General features: G+C 38.1%; 1 protein-coding gene across 4 annotated transcripts in view; it reads left to right on the plus strand.

Moving 5' to 3' along the window:
- The window catches only part of LOC129263359 (microfibril-associated glycoprotein 4-like), a 53947-nt gene extending 31702 nt beyond the window's left edge, over nt 1-22245 (plus strand). The window contains exons 1-9 of one of the 4 annotated variants that reach the window (XM_064100904.1): nt 1087-1250; nt 1521-1619; nt 6597-6642; nt 12491-12652; nt 13355-13474; nt 16614-16715; nt 18148-18287; nt 18619-18877; nt 20514-22245. In XM_064100904.1, coding sequence (XP_063956974.1) covers nt 1572-1619; nt 6597-6642; nt 12491-12652; nt 13355-13474; nt 16614-16715; nt 18148-18287; nt 18619-18877; nt 20514-20740 — 1104 coding nt within the window. In that variant the 5' untranslated portion in view covers nt 1087-1250; nt 1521-1571 and the 3' untranslated portion in view covers nt 20741-22245. Of the gene's footprint in view, nt 1-1086; nt 1251-1520; nt 1620-3643; nt 3839-4283; nt 4395-6596; nt 6643-12490; nt 12653-13354; nt 13475-16613; nt 16716-18147; nt 18288-18618; nt 18878-20513 lie in introns of those variants that run through there. The other 3 variants (XM_064100907.1, XM_064100906.1, XM_064100908.1) reach the window with 3 other exon arrangements.
- The last annotated feature ends 379 nt before the right edge of the window (nt 22246-22624 follow it).

Raw genomic sequence — 22624 nt, forward strand, 5'->3', positions numbered from 1 at the left:
ATGGTCCGTCCACCCTCTACCCCTCCCCCTCCCCCGCACTTTCAAAACCGTTCCACGACCCCCGTAAATACAAAAAATGCAACAACAAAAACCCATCTGATTGTGTTTCTTCCACGGTCCGTCCACCCTAAACATCCTCCCCCGCACTTACAAAACCGTTCCACGACCTCCCTAAATATAGGGTAAATAGCAATTTCATTTTGATGTGTGTGTTGGGGATTGCAAGGGGTTATTCTGCAATCTAAACCTGAGGCCCGTTTGTAAAAAGCTGTTTGTAAGTTAAGAGCGACTTTACCAACGACTGGTAAACCTTTCTGAGACGCTAAATCATTGCCAATGAATATATCATTTACCACAAGAAATGATCACCAGTCGTTCCTAAAGTCGCTCTTAACTTACGAACAGCTTTATGAAACACCGACCTGTATTCCAATTAAATGATTGGCCAGTGCACTCCTTTCTTAAGCCAGTTTTAATTATGATAATGGCTGTGTGTTTCAGGTCAGTAAGTTAATCAGTCTATTGTCTATTCTGTTACTGTTTTAAAAGGAAGGTAGCTGAAATATAGTGCGTCCCACAAAAAAAAGGAAATCTATGTTTAGAGATAGATTTCACAATAATTATTAAATGTTTTTTTACTGTAAATTTGATGCTTTTGGCAATTTGAGAACAACTGTACATATATAGCCTTCCATGGTTTCGCATGGCAGGTTACAAACAACAAAAGTATATCAGAAACGATTTGCGCAGAAAATCACGAGTGAATCTGAGTCCACTCTCATTTCGGGGATCAGTGAGAAAAGACTTAACAAAGAAAGCAAAAGAAATGATTATCTGTCAATCGTCGAATACGCACGATCGCCCTATTACGACCCAATTTTGTCATTTATTTTAGCTCAACATGATTTTGACATTGACATTTCAAACCCATCTTGCTTATTAATGTGTGAAGTATTTGTCTCGTAGTAGGTATGAAAATATAGAGGAATGATTTAATTGTATGAATTTTTTTTTCTTGAACGCACTGTATAAGAATTGATCTGATAATGAAATGGTGGTGTATTTATGGCCATGCGCAGAATTGTTATATTCTGGGGGAAACGACCAGACAGCAGCATCAAACCGTCCCAGCTAAACGTCTAAACGCGAAAAGGTTTTTGTTTTAATGTTTTTGTTTTCTTAATTGAATATTGAAATAGAGAGCTCGGCACTTATTTTCTTTTATCATCCAGATCATCGGGATAGTACAGGTAAACATGGACTCCTTTTTTTTCTTGGCGGACATGGGTGATTAATAGTCTAATCTACGTGTTTGTAACGTAAATAGCCTAAGTTTTATTGCGCTGTAATTCAAGATGTTTTGATGTCAGTTTTCATGAAATTGAACCACTTTTGGTGCCGGTACTGTTATGATTCTTATTATCCTAAGTTAGATTTTGTTGTGTATTTGTGGGGGAAACAACCCTAGCGTTTCTATATGAAACAGTCCTTGGTTTCCCCTCTTTTTTTTAATAATCAAGCGAACAAAAGTCTTCAAGAGCTGAAGGGAAACTACCAAAAGAATAACAGCAATGATGACCAGCTATAGACCTACATCAAAAGCAAACGGGCGTGATCTGGTAAGTAATTTTAATGGTTTCATGCCAACGGTATCCTGCGTCGTTTGGCAGCTTCCAAATATAACGGCTATCAAACTCATGCACGACGTCATAAAGCCGCCAAAATGGAGGCTGAAGCAAAGCAGAAGCCATTGCCGTGCACGCGTTGGTTATCTCCAGCTGACGCATCTCTGGCCGTGTTTATGCTTCCACTTTTCAGGCCAGAATCAGCGTTTCCAAACGTGATTAGTCCAAAACACGGTTGCGTCCATGCTTACTTTCATTTAAACGCTGTTTCAAAACACCGATCGTAAACTCACAAGAAGGTGCGTTTGTAAACGTCGTTTGACCAGAATCAGGCTTTCTGGGGAAGTATAAACAGAACCACGATCGTAAACGTGTTTAAATGACGTCACTTGGTACATGCTTCCGGTGAGATGAAAATCCGCAGGCAAATACAGTCGCATTGATCCATGGTCGCATGTTACCTCCATGGAATTACCTCTCATCTCCCTTGTTTTGCATGTGTATAGTACTATTACTTGTATTACTCTTCCAAGTTTGTCATCACGATGAACGTTGAGAGATTTACACCAAAAAAGCCTGGAACATGAGTTATAATGAGGAGACATCGCCAGATGCCCCAGGAGCATACTTTTTTTTTATTATTTTGTATACTTAATATTCTTTATTTTTCTTACTATTATCTTCACCATGGTGGAAATCATATGGCTATTTCAAGAAGCTCCATGCAATGACTGAAATATCGGAAATTGTTCGATGTTTATATAACAGTCGACGTACCTTCCCCATAACAACACTCGGAAAAAAAAAATGTCGAAAAAGGGCGCGCCCAATTTGACCTCGCTTTCCTGCTCAACGAAAATTACGATGCGAAGCCATCTGGAGATCGTGATTTCGTCTCTGAAGAGTTAAGCATAAACAGCACTCCCAGAACCATGTTTACGATCGGCGTTTTGAATCGACGTTTGAAAACGCTGATTCTGTCCTCGCAATGGAAGCATATAAACACACCAGTCAACTCAGTTTACGCGTATTCCTATATCCTCTGAGGAAGGGGGGAGTGGGTCCCCCCTACTATTTTGGGTAGGAGGGGCTAATGGCGAATATTTAGCACGTATGAAACCAAACTAGAATATGATTAGAATCACCATGGACCTATGAAAGCTGGACATTCATCGGTTAGTTAATGAATTCACTAACATCTGACTGTCATTGTCATGTGAATAACATTCTCTTCATATTTATCTCCTGTGATACCATCATGGTCGCCGCCAATTAAACCATGAGTTACAGAAGCTTTCGGTGATTAGACATTTAACATTAGACAAATTGTATGCGCAGAAGGTAATAAATTACCTGAATTCTCGGAAATTAATGTGCAGTTCTGGTTTACAAATGGTTATCTTAGTTCCATGGTTTTTATTTGGAAAAATGTATGAATATTTCAAGATAGAGGCTAAAATGAAATTGATTGATTGTAATTTATAATCAAATTTTAAAGATTTCCTCATAATATTCCAGAGAAACATGGTGGGTTTCTTGTAGGGGTCGTCCCCCTCTCGTTGTTAGAAAAGTCATTATGAGTGTGCAGAAGCGTGCAAATCGATAATAATAAATTTGATATCACAAAAATCGTCTGCTTCTCAATTTGCTGTTCCAAATCTGAAACATCTTAATTGAAAGGTATAATCTGCTACAAACATCAGCCAACAAACGGCAAAAAGAGCAAAACATTCCTTTGTGAAGATCAGATTCGCCTTGGTAGTCGCTATTGTCAAAGCACCTGTATGTTATCATTAATATGCACATAATCAGGAGACGGCGACTATGATTGCATCAAAAGAATGATCGCGTTAATCGTCCATTTCTTATAGGTTCATGGAATCACGATCGCTAATCACAGTCATGATTACAATAGCAATCATCATTACAATGATGATTCAAGGCTCACGTATGAAAAGGCCCTTAGTTTTGTAGGTTAGATTTTACGCTTGACTTGACATGCAGAGTTTTCCATCGGCGCAATTGTCGCCGGAGCAAATGTCCTGAAACCGTCAAATACAGCGACTCTCCGACTAAACTAATCGCTCTAAACGCCTATAATTGCTCGATAGTGATCCCATCCAGTCTGGTGATGATGGAGGCATGAGAATCATCTACAAGAAAACTTATGTTTAGGTTACACGGGCCTTATTACAACTGGCAGGCAAAATAAGGTATTCATTCGAGACAACCCAGTCTCAATTTTTAAATCTGATATTGCTGATTGACAAAAATGAATAAATATGATTAACAATCTAACACTGATTCTAGTGAGGGTAACTACTGAACTTCCTTTTTAGATATATCACCACTTTGGAACTATTTCCTTTTACTGGCGGAAGAATTTTACTATCTCAAGTGATGAATTTGATCATGTCAGGTGTAGTCTTCACAAATGACGATTTATTTTAAAAATGAGCCGGTCGAGGTACCCTTTTCTGGTCAGATATGGAATGTCAGACATATATCCTATCCACTGGTAATGAACATCCAGCCCTCGAATTTTCATCCTTACTTTTTATGATTTTTTAAGTGCCACTTTAACACACGAGTCTATGGGAAATGTTTTAGACTCGTCATACCTTTAGATCTTATGCATGTGTCGCCATAATCTCATAGCGCCCTCCCTCAGATACTATAGGAATACGTGTCAACGGAATTTTCAGAGGTGCGCCAGATGCAGATTACCAACGCGGACAAGGCAATGGCATCGACATCATTATGGCGCAGGTGCGATTACGTAAATGCATGAGATCAATAAGCCAGTTCACGGTTAGCTCATGATCAACTTTTCTCAAATGACCTTTGTGATTTTTCATTAGGATAAGCACTACCATTTTCAAATGTAGATGTTGCGTAATCTGTCCGGTAGAGTATTCAAATTCTAAGAACAAAAAGCATTGTATAGACCAGGTGGCTAGAATAGTACATCAGGGATAAAGTTTGGAAATCTGTTTTATTGTCTGCCTTTGGCACATTTGACTATTGTTTAGGCTACTGTCAAATACCAGTGATTATGAAGGCTCTATTTATTACTCTTCAGCTTGGACGTGATAAATATATTGAAAGGAATACATGAATAATCATCAAATCACAAATGCCTATGTCAGTGAATTTGAAAGCCACCTTCATGGTTGTCTCCAATGACCTTTTTCTGCTCGTGCGCAGTTTACAACCGTGAACAGGCTTATTGAAAATGTTACTTTGATGTTTTCGATAAGTGCTTGATTTAGTACGAGAGTCGATGGACTGCAAAAAACACCGGTGTTGATTTAACACCAGCCTGGTATCTATATCGGTCCACAACAGAGAAGCGTAGAAACAAAACCAGTTAAGATTAAAACCGATATTGGTTTAACACTAATTGGTGTAGCTTAAATGCCACATTGGTGTTAGCCTAACGCAAAACCGGTGTTGTTTCGACACCTCTCCGGTGTGGACCGATATAGATACCAGGCTGGTGTTCAATAAACACCGGCGTTTTTGCATGGTGGGGGAGCGTTTCATTGAAGGAGTTTAATCCAACAAGGTATGTTGGATACGTCCGATGCCACAGTGACTGTGCTTTTCAACCATTCAAAATCAAGTAACTTGTCACATCTGACAAACACTGCAAACACTCCGGTGTTAATTTAACACCAGCCCGGAATTTATAAATGACCACACCAGAGAAGTGTTGAAACAACACCGGTTTGAAATTAAATCGATGCTGTTTTAACACTAGTTGGTGCTTTAAAAACGACTATCTGGAATAAGTCCAAAACCAAACCGGTATTGTTTTAACACTTCTCTGGTGTGGTCATATGTAGATTCCGAACTGGTGTTAAATTAACACATCAGTTTTTGCAGTGAATAAACAACAAAATGTTGCTGGAACCCTCCCGGATGTGACATCAACATGAAATTCTGGGCTAGACAGCAAGTGATCTATATTAGACGTTAAAGCAGTTTGGAAACTATTTTCCGGTGTGGAGGCGTACACTGCAAAAAGAATGGTGCGGCTTAACACCAACCCGGTATCTATATATGTCCACACCTGAGAAGTGTTAAAACAACACCAGTTAGGAATCAAACCCATCCTGTTTCAATACTAATTGGTGTCGTATAAACACCTATCTGGTGTTAGACCAAAAGCAATCTGGTGCTGTTTAACACTTGTACAGTGTATCTGTATGGGCCTTTGATTTCGCAGATTCGATCCTTCTCAATTCTATTTTAACATGTATATTAACTAGTTTTGTAGTCAACATGATGGGATCCAAGTAAAATGTTGCTTGCTTGGTCCAACTTGTAGAAAAAAGTGGTATGTATTTCATTTTAATTCCAGGCCTGCAATATTATATTCTTTATTCGCAGCATATCTATACTGGCCCGTGCCCCCCCCCCCCCTCCTTGAGAGGCACAATTAAAATGTATAATGTAAATATGCTGTTAAAAAGTTCAAGTTCAATTTATTCAAAAAACCAGACATATTATGAGTACAAATCAATGATCAGATGGTACAAAAGAATACATGATACAATATGAACGGTTTTCTAGGACCCCGAAGAAGCACAGCTTGTGAGTGGGGCCCTACACCTCTAAACAAGATGTAGATCTAAATGTATGAAATGACAAAGGAGGATACATAATAAACAGATATATCAACTACAAATATGTACAAAATGTACATTAAACAAGTGTCAGCATAAACACAAACATACTCACACACACACACACGCAAACACACAACGGAATTGTGCCCCCCCCCCTTGAAAGTGAAGACCTTTTCTTCTTTTCTTTTTTTTTTTTTGCTAAAATGTGCCCCCCCCCCTCCCCTTCGAAAATACTGGATCCGCCCCTGATACATATATCCTGAAATCATATTTGCAATAGACTTTGAAATATCTACCGACATTTTCATTTTTATTCCTGTCTCCTTCCATTTAATAGGTGATGTTGGTGTATTTTGCCATACAGCTTGTGGGGGCTAGAACAAGTAAGTATAGCACGTACACACTGCAAAAACACTCCGACGTTGATTTACCACCAGCCCGGAATCTATATATGTCCACGCCAGAGAAGTGTTAACAAACACCAGTTTGATTTTGGTCTAACACCAGATATGTGTTTATACAGCACCAATTAGTATTAAAGCAGTATCGGTTTGATTCTAAACTGCTGTATTTTCAATACTTCTCTGGTTTTTACATATATAGATACCAGGCTGGTTTTAAATCAGCCCCGTTGTTTTGCAGTGTATCGAAGTTATATCATGATAATAATCTTAAATAAACAAAAAATATAAATTAATCAATCAATGAATAATTAAGCATATAAATGAATGAATAAATACATTTGAATAAAAAATTAGTTTATAGTTCAGGCAGAATTTATGGGGGAAAAACGTCCTAGCATCTGCATCTATAATTCATTTCAAATGTTCGAACAATATCTAGTTATTCTGATTTTTTTTTCAGAGCAAAATCACCTTCATTTCGGCATTTAGGAGTTGGAAAACTAATGGTAGAATATTATTAGATCTAATCAATTGCCTGATGTCGCTATTTAATCAACACGATTTTATTTTATCCTAATTACAGTGACCCTCAGACTCCCTCTGTGTCTCCCCATTATTTTCTGTTATATTCTTATTTGGTCCTTGACACCTTGTGCTATTGTCCTTTTGTGTCCCGTATGTACTGATTGTGAATTTGCCCTATCTATCGAAACGATAAATGAAGTGTTCCAATAGTCCTTGGTACTGAAGTATATAGGCATTGTACTCGAGCGAGGTGGATAAAAAAAACCAAGCAGGATAAGGGGGTAACCTCTCTATATATATTAAGAATTATATAAAAGATGATTTTATTGTTATTGTTATTTCTATATTATTATCATTTTTTCAGGGTTTTTGTTTACTTAACTCATTCCATACATGAGTATTACATGCACAGATACATTGTAATAACTTACATTTCAAACAAATCCAAATAGATAATTTAGTTTTATACAAACTATTCCACTTTTTTCGATGCACGTTACTCAGGTTACGTATACATGGTATGAAAAGCAATTATATCAATTCAATTTTCAATCCAATTCAATTTCAATTTATTTCATTTTCAACAGAACAAAGTAAAGTGGTCGAAATAATTACAATTAACTTATACAGACAATATAAATTGATGCATGTACAATATATTATATTTTTCCATAAGTAAAGCAAAACAAAGTATTATATATAAGCTTTATTATAAAAGTATAATTTATAAGAGAGAAAAAAAATTATTATCTCTGTTGTTACGATTTTTTTCAAAACCAAGTATAAAATGGACAAAAGTGGCTTTGATATTCGTGTTTTTTTTTCATTGAATACATGAAATATTCTGCAAACAATACAATTATATTTGTAAAATGAAAATTATTGAGAGTTATAACTCTGGAACAAATTTCAACGTCACCATGGTCACTGAATTTTAAAATAACCTTAAAAACGGACTTACTGAAGCTTTTCGACATGCACTCGTCGGAGTAAAATCGCATGAATGACTAAACGCTAGAGCAAAACAATATATAATAGACCGAAACTAGTCAATGGACGCTAAATGGCGAGCCGTGATTGGCTGTCAAGGTATGAATGCGCGTTCAAAGGCAGGTGTATGCCTGACTTTGGCTAGTTCAAGGCGCTTCGCTATTGGCCAAAGTCAGGCACACATCTGTTTTTGAACGCGCATTCATACCTTGACAGCCAATCACGGCTCGCCATTTAGCAATTTTTTTGCTGGCTCCTCCTACACAAACGGCAATCAATCTCGAACACATGCAATGTGAAGGGCATATGCCCAGGGGGGATTATGGTTTACTTTCCCCTGAAATGGGGGATTAAATTTCAAATTCCCGAGCCAGTCTCTTCCAAAATCTTCCAAAATCAATTACCGTCGTAAAGGTCCGTTCCCGTCGTCTTGCAAAAGGTGGCTACTATATGACGAGGACAGTGGCGTAACAGGCGGGGGGGGCAGGGGGGCAAGCTGCCCCCCCTGGCGGATTTCACCGGGAGAAAGAAAAAAAGGAGGGAGAAAGAAAGGGAAAGGGGAAGAAAAGGGGAAAAGAAAGGAGGAAAGGGAAAGGGAAAAGCGACAAGAAAACGAAGAAAGAAAAAAAAATTTAATGGAAAAGGAAGGGAAGCGGGAAAATGTACGAAAGAAGAACATTTGAAAAAAAAAAACATTCCGAAATAGGCCTATGTAATGCAATAACACGGTGGAAAAAATAAATTAAAAGATAACAAATTGGCAAACAATAGCGGGAAACGAAGGTAAAATGGAATTAGTCAAAAGCTAAATTGGAAAACAAAGAAAAGGGACAAGAAAAATATTAATAACACAACCGGGCTACCGATGATTGAAATTAAAGAGCGGGAAGAAAGATGGACTGCATACAACATTGTGCTATAAGCTTGCTAAATTTTATGCAAATAAGTAGAGGCTCTTCATTTATAATCTTCAAGTGGCTCTATAATGGCCCCGTTCAATCATGTTCAATTACTGACATACAGGCGTGGGGGGGGGGGGGGTCTTGGCTCCACACCCAAGAGGAAATAAAAAAAATTATTGGAGACAACGTATAATTATACGTTTCTTTTGATCCGAAGACTCCTGGAGCTCTCAATAATGCACTGGTTAAACTCCAGAATTGTATATCAGATATAAGACAGTGGATGATAGTGAATAAGCTAAAATTAAATGACAAAAAAAATGAATTTTTTGTTGCGGCCTCTACTTATAACCTGCGCAATCTTCCAAATGTTCAACTTGATGTTGATGGTACACTCATTAGACCATCAGAAAAAATACGAAACCTTGGTGTCATATTTGATTCCCGCATGTCAATGTCGTACCATATCTCTCATATCTGTAGCACAGTCACTTTTTATTTAAGGAACATTTCTAGAATCAAAAGGTTCATTGACCAGTCTGCCTGTCACAATGCTGTTCGTTCATTGGTTCTGTCTCGTATCGATTATTGCAATGGGCTCCTTTCTACAATTCCCTCTAATCAATTAATTCGTATTTAACGACTACAAAATTGGGCAGCACGATTAATTTTACAGGTTTCCCGAGATCATCCTTCCCAACCACTCTTTAATTCTCTTCACTGGCTTCCTTTTAAACAGAGAATTACGTTCAAATTACTCTTGATTGTCTACAAAACACTGAATAAACAGGCTCCACAGTATTTAAGTAACTGCTTGAATCTGTATACACCAACTAGAGCACTTAGGTCGGCCAGTGATCACCTTCGCCTCACATATTCATTAACTCGTACATTAGCTGGTGACAGAACTTCCACGGTGTCGGCTTCAAAATCCTGGAACGACCTGCCACTAATAATTAGACAGTCTCCAACATTAGCAATTTTCAAAAAGTCATTAAAAACTCATCTCTTTCGTACTTTGTAGTTTTTAAAATATTACATTTAATTAATTAATTAATTAATGGGAAAAGCGCAGTACAAATAATAAGTAATAATAATTAAATGAATGGAAACAATGAAATGTGCTATTTGCTGAATATAATGGAAAAATATATTACATAATTAGAATTTAATTTCATTAGGCAATTTTTTTTTTCAAGCTCGCTTTGCACGCTGGCGACTTTTTACAAATTTTTCCCACATTGCTATGTTTTGCCCCCTCAAAATATCTGATTATTACGCAACTGGGTTGAATAAATGTGTTGTGTAAATTATGTTTATTGCCCGCGATTTGATTAAAATAGCGGCAATCTGCGAGGTTTAAATGGCTTTGATATCAAGAATTTCCGGGGGCTCCGCCCCGGACCCCAACCACACAGCACTGCGTATGGAAGGATTGGGCCATGGCCCCAAAGAGTTTTACAAACAAGAACAAAAAAGGAGGAAAGAAAAGCAAAGAAAAAGTGTAGGATATGATTTTATTTACTGAATATATATATTATGTAAAAAAATAGCTCAAAGTTAGATTCTCATGAAAAGGTGGTTTTTCTCGCTCGCTTCGCTCGCTCGGGACTTATATAAAGCAGCTTTTTAGCACATGTGCTATACTGCGCCCCTCATTTTTTTTTTACTCTTCACGCTACTGCCGCAATTAAAGAATCCTGTTCACACTGGCGTACAGACCACAGAAAAGGAATCTCAGAGAGAAGAGTGATATATATTATTCTCTGGATATCATGTCCCGGGGGGGGGGCACTCAGTATATAATGCATAGTGGGTATGTGCCGCGGAGGGGACCCCCATTTTTACACTCAAATTTCCGTTCCAAGGCATAGCATTTTTGTCTTATTGAGAAATAGAACAAAGAAAGCCGCTCCAAGGCATAGCATTTCCTTCTTATCGAGAAAAAAGAAGAAAGAAATCCGCTCTGGAAGCTTCGCATATTTTTCGTTACGCCGTTCCGGTCGCATTGATCTGCTACAATTTTGGTGAAAAGCGGCCGTAGAGCGCTTTTCGACCATCGCCTAAGCGCGAGCGCACCCGGCGGAGGCCGCGCTAGCTGCGTCATGCACGATTGCCCGTTCCATAGGGATGCATACGCACTCACAGAGATACGGAGATCCGTTCCGAGGACCCCTGTTTTCACAAACATTTGTAGTTCCGAAGCCCGTTCCGAGGACCCTCCTTTTTACAATAAGCCCGCTCCAAGGCCCCCGTTTTTTGCCTCGCCCGCGGCACACCCCTACCACTTTTTTGGTCGAGTGCCCCCCCCCCCGGGATCATGTCAAAATCTATCACAAAATTTGATTTTTGTATCAAAAAGGTCAAAAATTTTGCTCGCTCGCAACTTTTTTTAAAGATAAATTCTGCCCGATACGCAATATCTGGCCTTCTCAAAATAGTCGCCTCATTACACCATTACGCCTGTTCATACCATAATATGACCGGGAAATTTTTGGCTCTTGCCCCCCCTGGCCACCGACCCCTGTTACGCCGCTGGACGAGGAGGGGAGATGATGGAATAGGCACTGGGTTAGGGTTACATGGGCATAATCACAATTGGCAGGCAAAAGATATTCACTCGAGCCAACCCATTCTCAATTTTTTAATTTGATATTGCTGATTGACAAAAATGAACGAATATGACACAATCTAACATTGATTCTAGGGAGGATAGCTACTGAACTTCCTTTTTCCACATTGGAAAGATATATCACTACTATGGAATTTTTTTTTTACTGGCAGAAGAATTAGGGCCACTTTACTCTCTTAAGTGACGAATTTGTTGTTGTTGTTGTTGTTGTTGTTGTTATCTTGGGTTTTAAGGCGCGTATCATTCAGATATGAATATTTACGCCTATTTGATGATCCCGTCATGCGTCATGTGAAGCCTTCATAAATGCCGATTTATAAATAAATGAATAGAGAATAAATATCCAACAAACAAATATAATTCAAGTATCATAGTGTGCATTGTAAAACGTTGTAAATCCTCTAAATTAATAAAAAAAATTGTTCATAATGTACAATTTATATAACACGTTGGGTATGAAGGAGACTGCTGAAAAATTTTGTAGATTGCAGACCCTTATGACGATGATTTCAATATAGTGCTTTTCATGTATTTTAAAAAGTTGAAGTAGAAAAGAATGACAAACAACATGGAATAAACATGTGATAAGAGGGGAGGGGTGGGGGCAAAAGTGGTGAAAAGGGAAAAGAAGGGAAGAAAAAACGTGAAAGATGAGATAATTTTGCCTTCCAGCGCACAAAACGCACACAGGCAGACCGAAGACCGTCATTGCAAGATCAGTAAAATGAATTTTACAAATGTACATACATTTATGATATTGATTTTCATCCATTTGCAGCAGGTTCTGATGGTTTATGTAGTGCCGCTCCAGAACTTATGACATGCCCATCTATCACCATCCGGGACACTGGCGAACTCATCCAATTGACTCATAAGATATTCCGAACCAGTCATCCTATATCGGGCAAACGCACCAACAATTTCGTTTGCAGGTTACCAGGTAAAATCATTACGCATTATTTCATTCCCGTACTGGCGACACGACATTTGCTCCTGCGACAGTTTGTTCCGGGCTTTAATGCTTCTAAAATGTAGGGTTAGGGTTGAAATAGGGTTTTGTGAGGTTAGGGTATAGGGCATCGTGCTATAAAACCCAGGGTTGAAGTTGGCTGATCTATTACTTTGTGGAACTTATGGTGGAGCAATTGTCGCCGGAGCAAATGTCATGGAAACTTTTGCACTACATGGCGTTTTATTTGTTCATTTTCCCTCTCTTTTTACACCCATTGTTCACGGTTACATTGGGCCTGTCATGCCTGTGTAGACGTAGACCTGGTAGTGATTCCTATATCAAAAGTTCTCAATAAATTAAGTACCGTCGGAATATGATAATAATGATAATCATTATAAATTGGACTTTTACCACACAAATTCCTCACTGTAGAGTGCTCAAGGTGCTTTTCAATTGATTTTATCCAGAGAAAACTAAAAAGAATGAAACAGCAAAGTTTTTATTTTTTTCAAAAGTTAAGCCTGTATATTTTGTATACGATTTTCTGATTACTGACGAAACTACATAATGTAAAACGAAATAAACATATTGTAGAGCGATTGTTCGGTGAATGTCCCCCCCCCCCCCCTTCCAATCATACTCATCCTACTTTTGAAAATGATAACGGTGTTGATGATGTTTTTTTCTTAGAATGTCGAGGGAATCCTTGCTTCCATGGAGGCACATGTATAGAAGAAGCCAGTGGCTACCGGTGTGTCTGCCCGGAGTTTACCACTGGGACGCATTGTGAGCAGAATGCTACCGTGACACGTAAGTCAAACTTTGTCGTGTTCGTTATGGCGCAGTCACGTTTCCCCGGTATCTATATCGCAAACAACAGGGAAGTGTTGAAAACAACAGCAGTTAAATGCTCGGACCCACTGCACTTTCAGAGATGGTGTAAGACGGAAAAGAATCTTGCCATCCATTTGAAACGTTATGTGTCCGTTGTGTACTCTTTACTTACGTGTTTCATACGCTCTATATCCATCGAGCATCCGTCCACTGTCTTTTCATTGTTCGCCCATTTTGTCTATTGTCTGGAGAGGATGAAAACGGATAGAGCCACCCCGAAATTTCGCTTGACCGCTGTATCCGTTATGAATACGTTGTGCATCCGTCGGCCAGTTGGACCAGGCCTTTAGAATCAAACCGATGTTGGTATTACCCTGTTAAGTGTTGTTTAATAAATGCCGAAGTGGTGCTGTTTCAGCACCTCTCTGGTGTTTTCCAAAATAGATACTGAGCTGGTGTTAAATTAACACCAATATTTTTGCAATGTATTGTTATTCACCTGGTCACAACTTGAGCCCCCATAGAAGGATTATCACCAAACTATGGTTGCAGGTGTTTTCCTTAAAAATTGTGACCTCATTTTTCCGGTACTCCAAAACATGGAGTTTTTATCACAATGGGCAATGCAGGAAGGTGGGCGTCCATGTTGTCTCACAATAATAATAATAATATATGTGATTTGCAAAGCGTCAAATCCACTTGGCAGAGTGCCCAAGGCGCAGTGAAAGAAAAAAAAAAGTACATATATAATAGTAATAGATTCAGGAACAATTAAGAGTAGGAAGCATTGAATAGATGAGTCTTAAAGTAACGTTTTAAAAGTTTCAATGGAAGTGCATTCACGGATTGCCAGGGGAAGATCATTCCAGAGAACAGGGCCAGCGTGAGCAAAAGCCCGAACCCCCATGTCTTAACGGATTTAGGAATAACTAGGGAACCAGAGTTGGATGAACGTAGGGACCTGACAGGAGTGTATTTGTTGATTAGATTAATATTGTACTGTGGAGCAGAGCCGTTAATTGCATGGAATAAAAGGAGAACGATTTTGAAGACGATGCGATCGTTGACCTTTAACCAATGAAGAGATTTCAGAACGGATGTGATATGAACATGTTTTTTAGATAAGGTGACCAAACGTGCTGCAGCGTTCTGGAGCTTTTGGAGTTTAGACAACTGGGTGTTGGGTAAATTGTAAAGCAAGGCATTCCCGAAATCAAGTCGTGAAGAAATAAGTGCATGAACCAATTTTTCAGTAGCAGATTTTGACAAATATTTTCTGATAACCCCAATATTACCATGATTACGGAGCTGATACGTTACAGACCTACAGATGTTGGTAATTTGGGACACATTAATGGTACATCCCGAAAAAGAGACGGATGACAACTTGACCTTACTAAGTTGAGCCCTTGAACCAAATAGAAGGAACTCAGTTTTGGAGGGATTCAATTTCAATGAATGACTAACCAGCCAGGAGTGAATGTCAGCTAAACAATTCTCAAGAAGGGTGATTGCATTTGTTGCATCAGCCTGGTTTGAAGGAGAGATAGAGTTGAATGTAATCGGCATATATATGATAATTTATATTATAGCGTCGTAAGAGGCCTGCTAGCATAATTGATTCAAGAAGTTGTTTTTTTTACAATGAACGTAACGGAGGGCTAAACTTGCCCAAGTTTGGCAAATATTTCTCAAATTAATGACCTATATATTTCACCATATCGCACACCTCTCGATTCATATGAGCATATGATATATGTGAAACCATGAAGGTTACCGTACTATTAGAAGGATTAGTTTTCATAATTAAAATCCAAAACAAAACTTGTAGCTGCATTATAACACTGGAAATACTGAAGAAGAATCATAAAACATTTTGCTGTAATTATAAGATCTGCAAATTTTGATGTCATACAAGCATGGCTCTCCTAGCCCCTTCATTCTAATCCATATAATTATTATAGCCAAAATTCTTGTTGTTCAGAACTGTTTCTGTTTATCCTTTCATTTACTTTATGAACTATGAAATGGAATTGTTTGTGATATTTTGAATACGTATTGCTATCGAATGTTGTATTTTGTTGAACGGAAAACATGACTAAAGTTAAATCTGTCAAAAACACTGCTCCTTACATGAGATCGGTTGTACCTTTTATTACATACGAAAAGGAGAAAGTACTATGAGCATAGGCATTTCGTTGTTAATATTCAACTCTATGTCTTTTTAGTACAATCCGTAAAAACTTGAAGCGGTTTGTTTATGAAACAAATAATGCAGAAGTTAAGTTCGTCTTGTGATACATTATCATCATCCTTATCATCTCCATCCTCTTTATTCAAATTATGAACTGATATTACCATTCTGCTGTACAAAGGTATCATTGATTTTAATGAGCTTTAAATCTGGGGTGGTCATTTTCCTTTCAGGTAATCTGCTTATGATGACAGCCCTTCTCCTGCAAAATGTATTTGTCATAATAATTTGTAGTATATTATATTTGTTTAGATATCTGTTTTATTATCCATTTTTATTCTCTCTATGCTTCATGCCAAAAAACAGATTTATATATATATATATATATATATATAATGTTTGTTAAGTTATGCAAAAATGTATTATACGAATGATATGAATGCAGAAGAAAACAATAAAGATAATTTTATCAGCTATGTGCATATGATATATGTGTATATATATATATATATATACTGTATATATACCTATATATATATATATATTCATATATATATATATATATATGTGTGTGTGTGTGTGTGTGTGTGTATATATATAATACATTAAATTTGTATAGCGCACTTTCCATCTTGATTAGATGCTCAAGGCGCTTCAGAGCAGAACAACAAAAACTTTTTACATAAAATAAATGTCTGATATATATGAATATATATATATACGTGTAGAGAGGGAGGTAGGCAGACAGAAACAAATAATATAATGACAAGGGCTAAATATTACCTATCTCTCTCTCTCTCCCTCTCTACCAACCCACTTAAAACCTTCTCCTTCTCATTTTCTTGCTCACCATCCCCTTTGCCAATTTCTTAACATGCTTAACACCCTGTCTCCGGACCATTTATCACTTTTATCCCATAGCGTGCGCTTGTAATCCTTGTCTTCATGGAGGCTCCTGTGTGGAAGAAAGTCGTGGATACTCCTGCCTCTGTCCCGGTGGGACCACCGGTTCAAACTGTGAAAGTGGGTAATCCAAATCCTTTATAGACTGACTTTCCTTGCATGAGATTTATAGGTCATCACTCTGTTGGAAAGAGCAGTGTGTCTCATATATTGTTCACAGTGCGGAATACAGTGTGTACATAATAGGTGACAGGATACGGAGGGTAAATTGCCAGTTCGTCCACTCACCACACGGTATACCTTCACAGTCTAATGCCATTCCGTCTTTCAAAATTCCGTCTAACAAACATTTGTTCCAATCATCACTTCGTCTAATTACCAGTTCGTCTATTACCATTTCGTCTCATAACCGGTTGGTCTAATGTTCGTTTTATTTTTATTCATTTTGCCCAATCAACACTAAGTCCAATTAGACCAAATGGTATATGGACTAAATGGCTATTGGACCAACTGATTATTAGACGAAATGGTGAGTGAATGAAATGGCAATTAGATCATGTGGATATTGAACGAACTGATGGTAGAACAAATTATAGTAGACGATTTGGTGTTGGACCAAATACAAATAAACCGATACGAAGTTTATTATTGGAATTGGCCAAACCAAACACACCCAAAACATAACATTTTGCAACATTCAAATGCACCAATGGGAGCACTGGAGTGAACAATTACACCCTACATTGTTGTTATTTGGTTTTTGTTGTTGTTTTTTCCCCATTTAAGGTTGCAGATACCTACAGTTGAAGGTGCCGAGTTGTACCCTTTACAAGTGCAAGGTGCCGTTTTTAAACGCAAAAATGTATGTGCCCATAAAGGTGCAGAGTTGAAACGTTTGGGGGATCCAACTGGCATTTCCGGGTGAACACAAAAAATATGCAAAATTAATATTTGACTTAGGGTGCATGATTTAAAAAAAAATGCCGCCAGTTTTCAGTCTATTTATTATTAAGTTTATACTTTTTTTACATGTCTTTCGTGTGAATGATATTGCATATTGCGTAGCCTTGGATTTGTTCAGTTCAATAGAGCTTTTTAGCATCGCGACGCAAAACTCTTTTAAAACGTAGAAAGTCAAAAGTCAAATACCCTTCAGAACAGTTAAAAGTAGGCAATAAAGTGTTTGTCACAATAGGAGAGTGATCTGTGGTGTCATCCACTTGAACTCATAGTCTTACGCAGCATTTTCCTTTTTAGAGAGGGGGGGGGGCAACACGCGTAATTTTCTTTAAAGAAACTCGATTAAGAGGGAAAGCAACCGCCAAGCATGTAATGGGGGCGCTTTGCAGTGAATTTGACGGCTTTCGTGCACACTTTTGGTGAATTTTGTGACATGTTTAAGTTTTGAACGTTTCTTGGGGTGGGGCAGTTGCTACCCCCTCCCTCCATTGCTCTCCCGCTGCGTACGGCCATGCTAGAATGGTTTGACCTGTGACGAGAGTGATACGCACTGCTTGATAGATATCGTGCATATTTCTTTCATCAATTTTAGGCCGTTTTTCAGAATGCGACGACCTCTTCACGGCAGGCTACCTACAAAGTGGGGTGTATGACATCTGTGTTATGGTTTCAGACGGCTCTCTATGCACTCCTGTCCCAGTGTACTGCGATATGGATAGCTACGGGTGGACGGTGAGATCTCTATTCATTTTGCTGGGTTCTTTTTTTTCCTGGGGGTGTTTTGCTTGCCGAAAAGAAGATGCTTAAAGGCCATTGTTTATGCCGATTTAAATTCTCAAACTAAGATGAAACAAATTCATTTCCTCTTTTTCACTATCATAAATACAAGTAATCTGATCATAATAATAATGCAGTTAGTATACAATAATTTTGTAATCAAATAAACTCAAAATATGATTTTATACAATTAAGAGTACGACAGAATAAGACGATTCACCCCTCTCTCACCCCCCCCCCCCCCATCCTTCCCCACCCGCTCCCCGCCCCTCCCCCAAATAACCAGTTGATTCAGAGGCGTTTCGACGGAAGTGTTAACTTTAACCGCACATGGGCCGACTACAAGACGGGGTTCGGCAATGTGTCTGCAGAGTTCTGGTTAGGTAATGACGTCATTCATCACATGACCAAGAGCGGTACCTCTACACTTCGCGTTGTCCTTGAATTAGATGGGAATGGTCTCCACGCCGTCTACAAGCGATTCAGCGTGGCGGATGAAAAGTCTGGATATCAGCTAAGCTTTGTAAGGTACAGCGGTTCGGCAGGTACGCAATTCCGTGACACGACATTATTTCATTTTTATACAGTCACCACGACATTTGCTCCGGCGATAATTGTTTCGGGCTTAAAAGATATAGGATTAGGGTTTGGGTTCCAAAGGGGTTTTATATTGGGGTTTAAAGCGACCTTTCATTGACAAATCATGGGGAAATCAAGGCTTATCTCAGAACAGAGAATTCCTGGGGGTGTTATGTAATAGACGCCGACATGCCTGGGAGGTCTTCGGAGAGCAATAGTTAGTAGACTAACCAACTAGAAGTAAACTGCGTGTTTTCACTTTGAAACATGTAACTTCACAGAGGTTATTTATTTTGGTTTAGCAATCAAGAGACCTGCTATGAGTCTAGGAATTGGGATTGTTGGAAACTGGAACTGCGATGATCCGAAGTAAATAACCATCACGAGTTCGGTCGAATTCGTGCTGTCCGAACTTTATCGCATTAGTCCGACGGGCGCTCGTGATGGACGGATTATATTATGCAAGTCAATTGGCCTTTTGCAAATTTCGTATTGATTCAATTTCCCCATGATTTGTCAGTGGCTGGGCCCTTTAAAGTAAAGTTTAGGATAATATTAAGTGTTAAATCCACACTCTAAAAAAGGTTTACCCAATATTGGTTAAAATTGGAAAATGCATGATAGTTGGGTAATAAAGATATTGTGTAAATGTTACGCAATGTTGCGTTGAAATAGCCCAATATGGCGTTGACAAAAAAACAGCAAACAATAAGCATGTTCCCTTTCTACCGAATATTGGGTAAAATTTTACTCAGTGTTTCTTGAGTGCAGGGTTGATGTTGGTCATTCATTTAACGTGTGGAATTTGCAGCGGAGCAATTGTCGCCGGAGCAAGTGTCACGGAACCCGAATTCATCCTTTCATATCATTGAGAAAAAAAAGTAATAACCTGGGGCCCGTATTAACACAAAGCTTAGCAATGATCGTAGAACATTTCTCTACGATTGATTCCATGGACTACAATATACAATCAATCGTGAAATTTGAGTGTACGATTAATCGCTAATCTTTGTGCTACGGGACCCAGGTCAAGTGTAGCTACTGAAATCGTGAATACATAATTGACTAAAATCTTATTAATCTCTTCAACGCAAAAGAGATCATCCGGTCTGGTACTAATCGTACTCTTTTAGTAAGACGATCACATTCCTTTTTGAGTGAGATTTACCTCTATTGAGAGTGGATTTTAGTCTTGTCTAAACAGATGTACCTTTACTTCTAAAGGAGAGCGTTTTGTTCTAAAAAATAAGCTAACCCCCCAAAAAAAAATTATATATATAATAATGATAATAACAATAAATAAATAAATAATATGACATGATATAATATAGTTCTAATAGAAAAATTGAACTAAATTTTGAAAAATATAAAATTAAATTAAATTGAATTAAAAAATAAAAACGATAAATGAAAGAAAGGTTATCACTAAAAATGATAAGCCTTTGGTCTTCGGAAAAAAGTGACCAGCTTTTTTTTTAAGTCATCACACAAAAAAAAATTCGTTTCGTTTCCTGAAGAAGCAACGAATCCCCCCCCCCCCCGAAAAAGGGTCATCACTTGTAAATGGAGGCATTTTAGGTTGTTTTATCTCTTGTTTTGAAGGAGATGCTATGAGGCCACTTGATGGGCTTCGATTTAGTACTTTGGATTGGGACCAGGACCTTTCAAACAGGACCAACTGCGCACTGAAATATGGAGGCTTCTGGTACGCCGAGTGTGACAACGTGAAACTTAACGTACATCCATCCAAACGGGGACTTGCCGAGTGGACCGTAGATGGCAACCTAACATCATTTACGAGTGTGCACATGAAAATACGTACCGGCTAAAAGGTTCCTGCAACCCAAGTAACATATAGGCTTTGATAAATCTGAGCCGTGAAGACCAGGGGAGCCGGAACGTATTTTCGTTTTGCGGGTGCAAAGCCAAAAAAAGGCACTTATAATGTCAAATGGGAATTTTGATGCAAACGGATATTTTCACCATGATATTATAATCTGCGCTAAGTGTATATAGTTGTGTGTATTGCAGTAATTTAGTTGAGTAAAGCCATTTGTTAGTGATTTCTGATTGATAAAAATATATATTCAAGCTTCAATTTTCCGCAAGCGAGCAGTTTGGAAAAATTTGAAATATGATATTCTGAAACTCGCGTTTTTGGTCAATTATCGCGGAAATACAGTTAAAAGGGGGTCCTTGCGAACACGAATCGCAGGCTCAAACTTTTTAATTTTCATGTACTAATAAAACCTGAAAATACATTCCGAGCAGTTTTTGGTATCATGAAAAATATGTGTATGTTGGCTAAAGAAATGACGCGAGCGCGAAGCGCGAGCTGAAAAATTCAATATATTGACTGGAAATGAAAGCTGGTAAGGACTGCATTTAGTGACTTATGAATAGGATATATATTTTTCATTATTCAATCTTTCACGGCATTATACCTAACTAATGAGTTTGTTAACAAATATTTCAACATTATTGCATAATGTTTAGTAATTATACGTTTATTTACAAAAGATTAAGCCCAACAAATCTGTGAACGTTTAAAATCTAACTTATTTTGAAAGGCTTCTATTTGATATGAATTTCTGCCGTTTAAACGTGATCATTTGTCGTTACAACTCTAAGCAAAACTAATTGTTTAATAATTTGATCAATATATTAGAAGTGTGTTTCCATGTTTGTTTTCGTTATAGGGTTTTTAGTATCGACATTGTAAGTCTGAAGAGGAAACGGAAGAGACGTGAGGGTGCTTGCAGGAACTACGCGAACGGTATAAAGGCCTTGAGAATCGTCATCACGTGACGTCACCATGATAAGCCATCAGTGTTTGAATTCACCGGGCGATACTCATTGTTTTTTTTAATGGGCCCAAACCACTAGCGTACCTAAGGGGGTCACAAGCAAAAATAGGAAGCGAAAAAAGGGGGGGAAAAAAGAAAAGAGGAAAAAGGAAGAGAAAAAAAGGGGGAAGGGGAAAAAGAAGAAAGAGTTTAAGAGAAGGGGGAGAACAAAAAGTGGACTGCAGACTGTCGGAAAAAATGTAAACTGACGGGCACACGGGAGTGTCCCAACTATTTCGGTTTTTTAATTCCACCATCTTTGTCGGTAAATGTCAATTAAACTACACTTTTATTGTGATTTTTATGCAATGCAACTTTTAGAGCTCTCTGTACCGATAGTGAGGACGGACTGGGCTGACCAGGGGCAGGTAAAAGGTTGAGAACAACTTTTAGGTATTGTAATTATAACAATTAAAAATTTCCTGCGTAGCTCTCGCATCAATTTTAAGTTGGATACTTAAGACAAATGTTTGGTTTTCAGGTTGAAATATCAAAAATTTTCAGCTCGCACTTCGCGCTCGCGTCAATTGATTGGTCAGAAACCAAATGTTCACGGTTACAAAAAGTGCTTATAATATCCAGTTCTTAGGCCGGAATATCAAAAATTTCAGCTCGCGCTTCGTGCTCACACAATCTGTTTAAATATATCCATCCTATTCATAGTTATATGAAGTGCTTAGAATGTCCGGTTTTCAGGTCGGAATATACAATTATCAGAAATATATCATTAGAAACCAATTTATTCACGGTTACAAAAATTGCTTAGAACATCAAGTTCTTAGGTCGGAATATCAAAAATTTCAGCTCGAGCTTCGCACTTGCATAAAATTCCATTCTGTTTATAATTAAATGAATTGCTCAGAATGT

This window comes from Lytechinus pictus, chromosome 6, assembly GCF_037042905.1.
Source record: "Lytechinus pictus isolate F3 Inbred chromosome 6, Lp3.0, whole genome shotgun sequence".
In the NCBI taxonomy this organism is placed as follows: domain Eukaryota; kingdom Metazoa; phylum Echinodermata; class Echinoidea; order Temnopleuroida; family Toxopneustidae; genus Lytechinus; species Lytechinus pictus.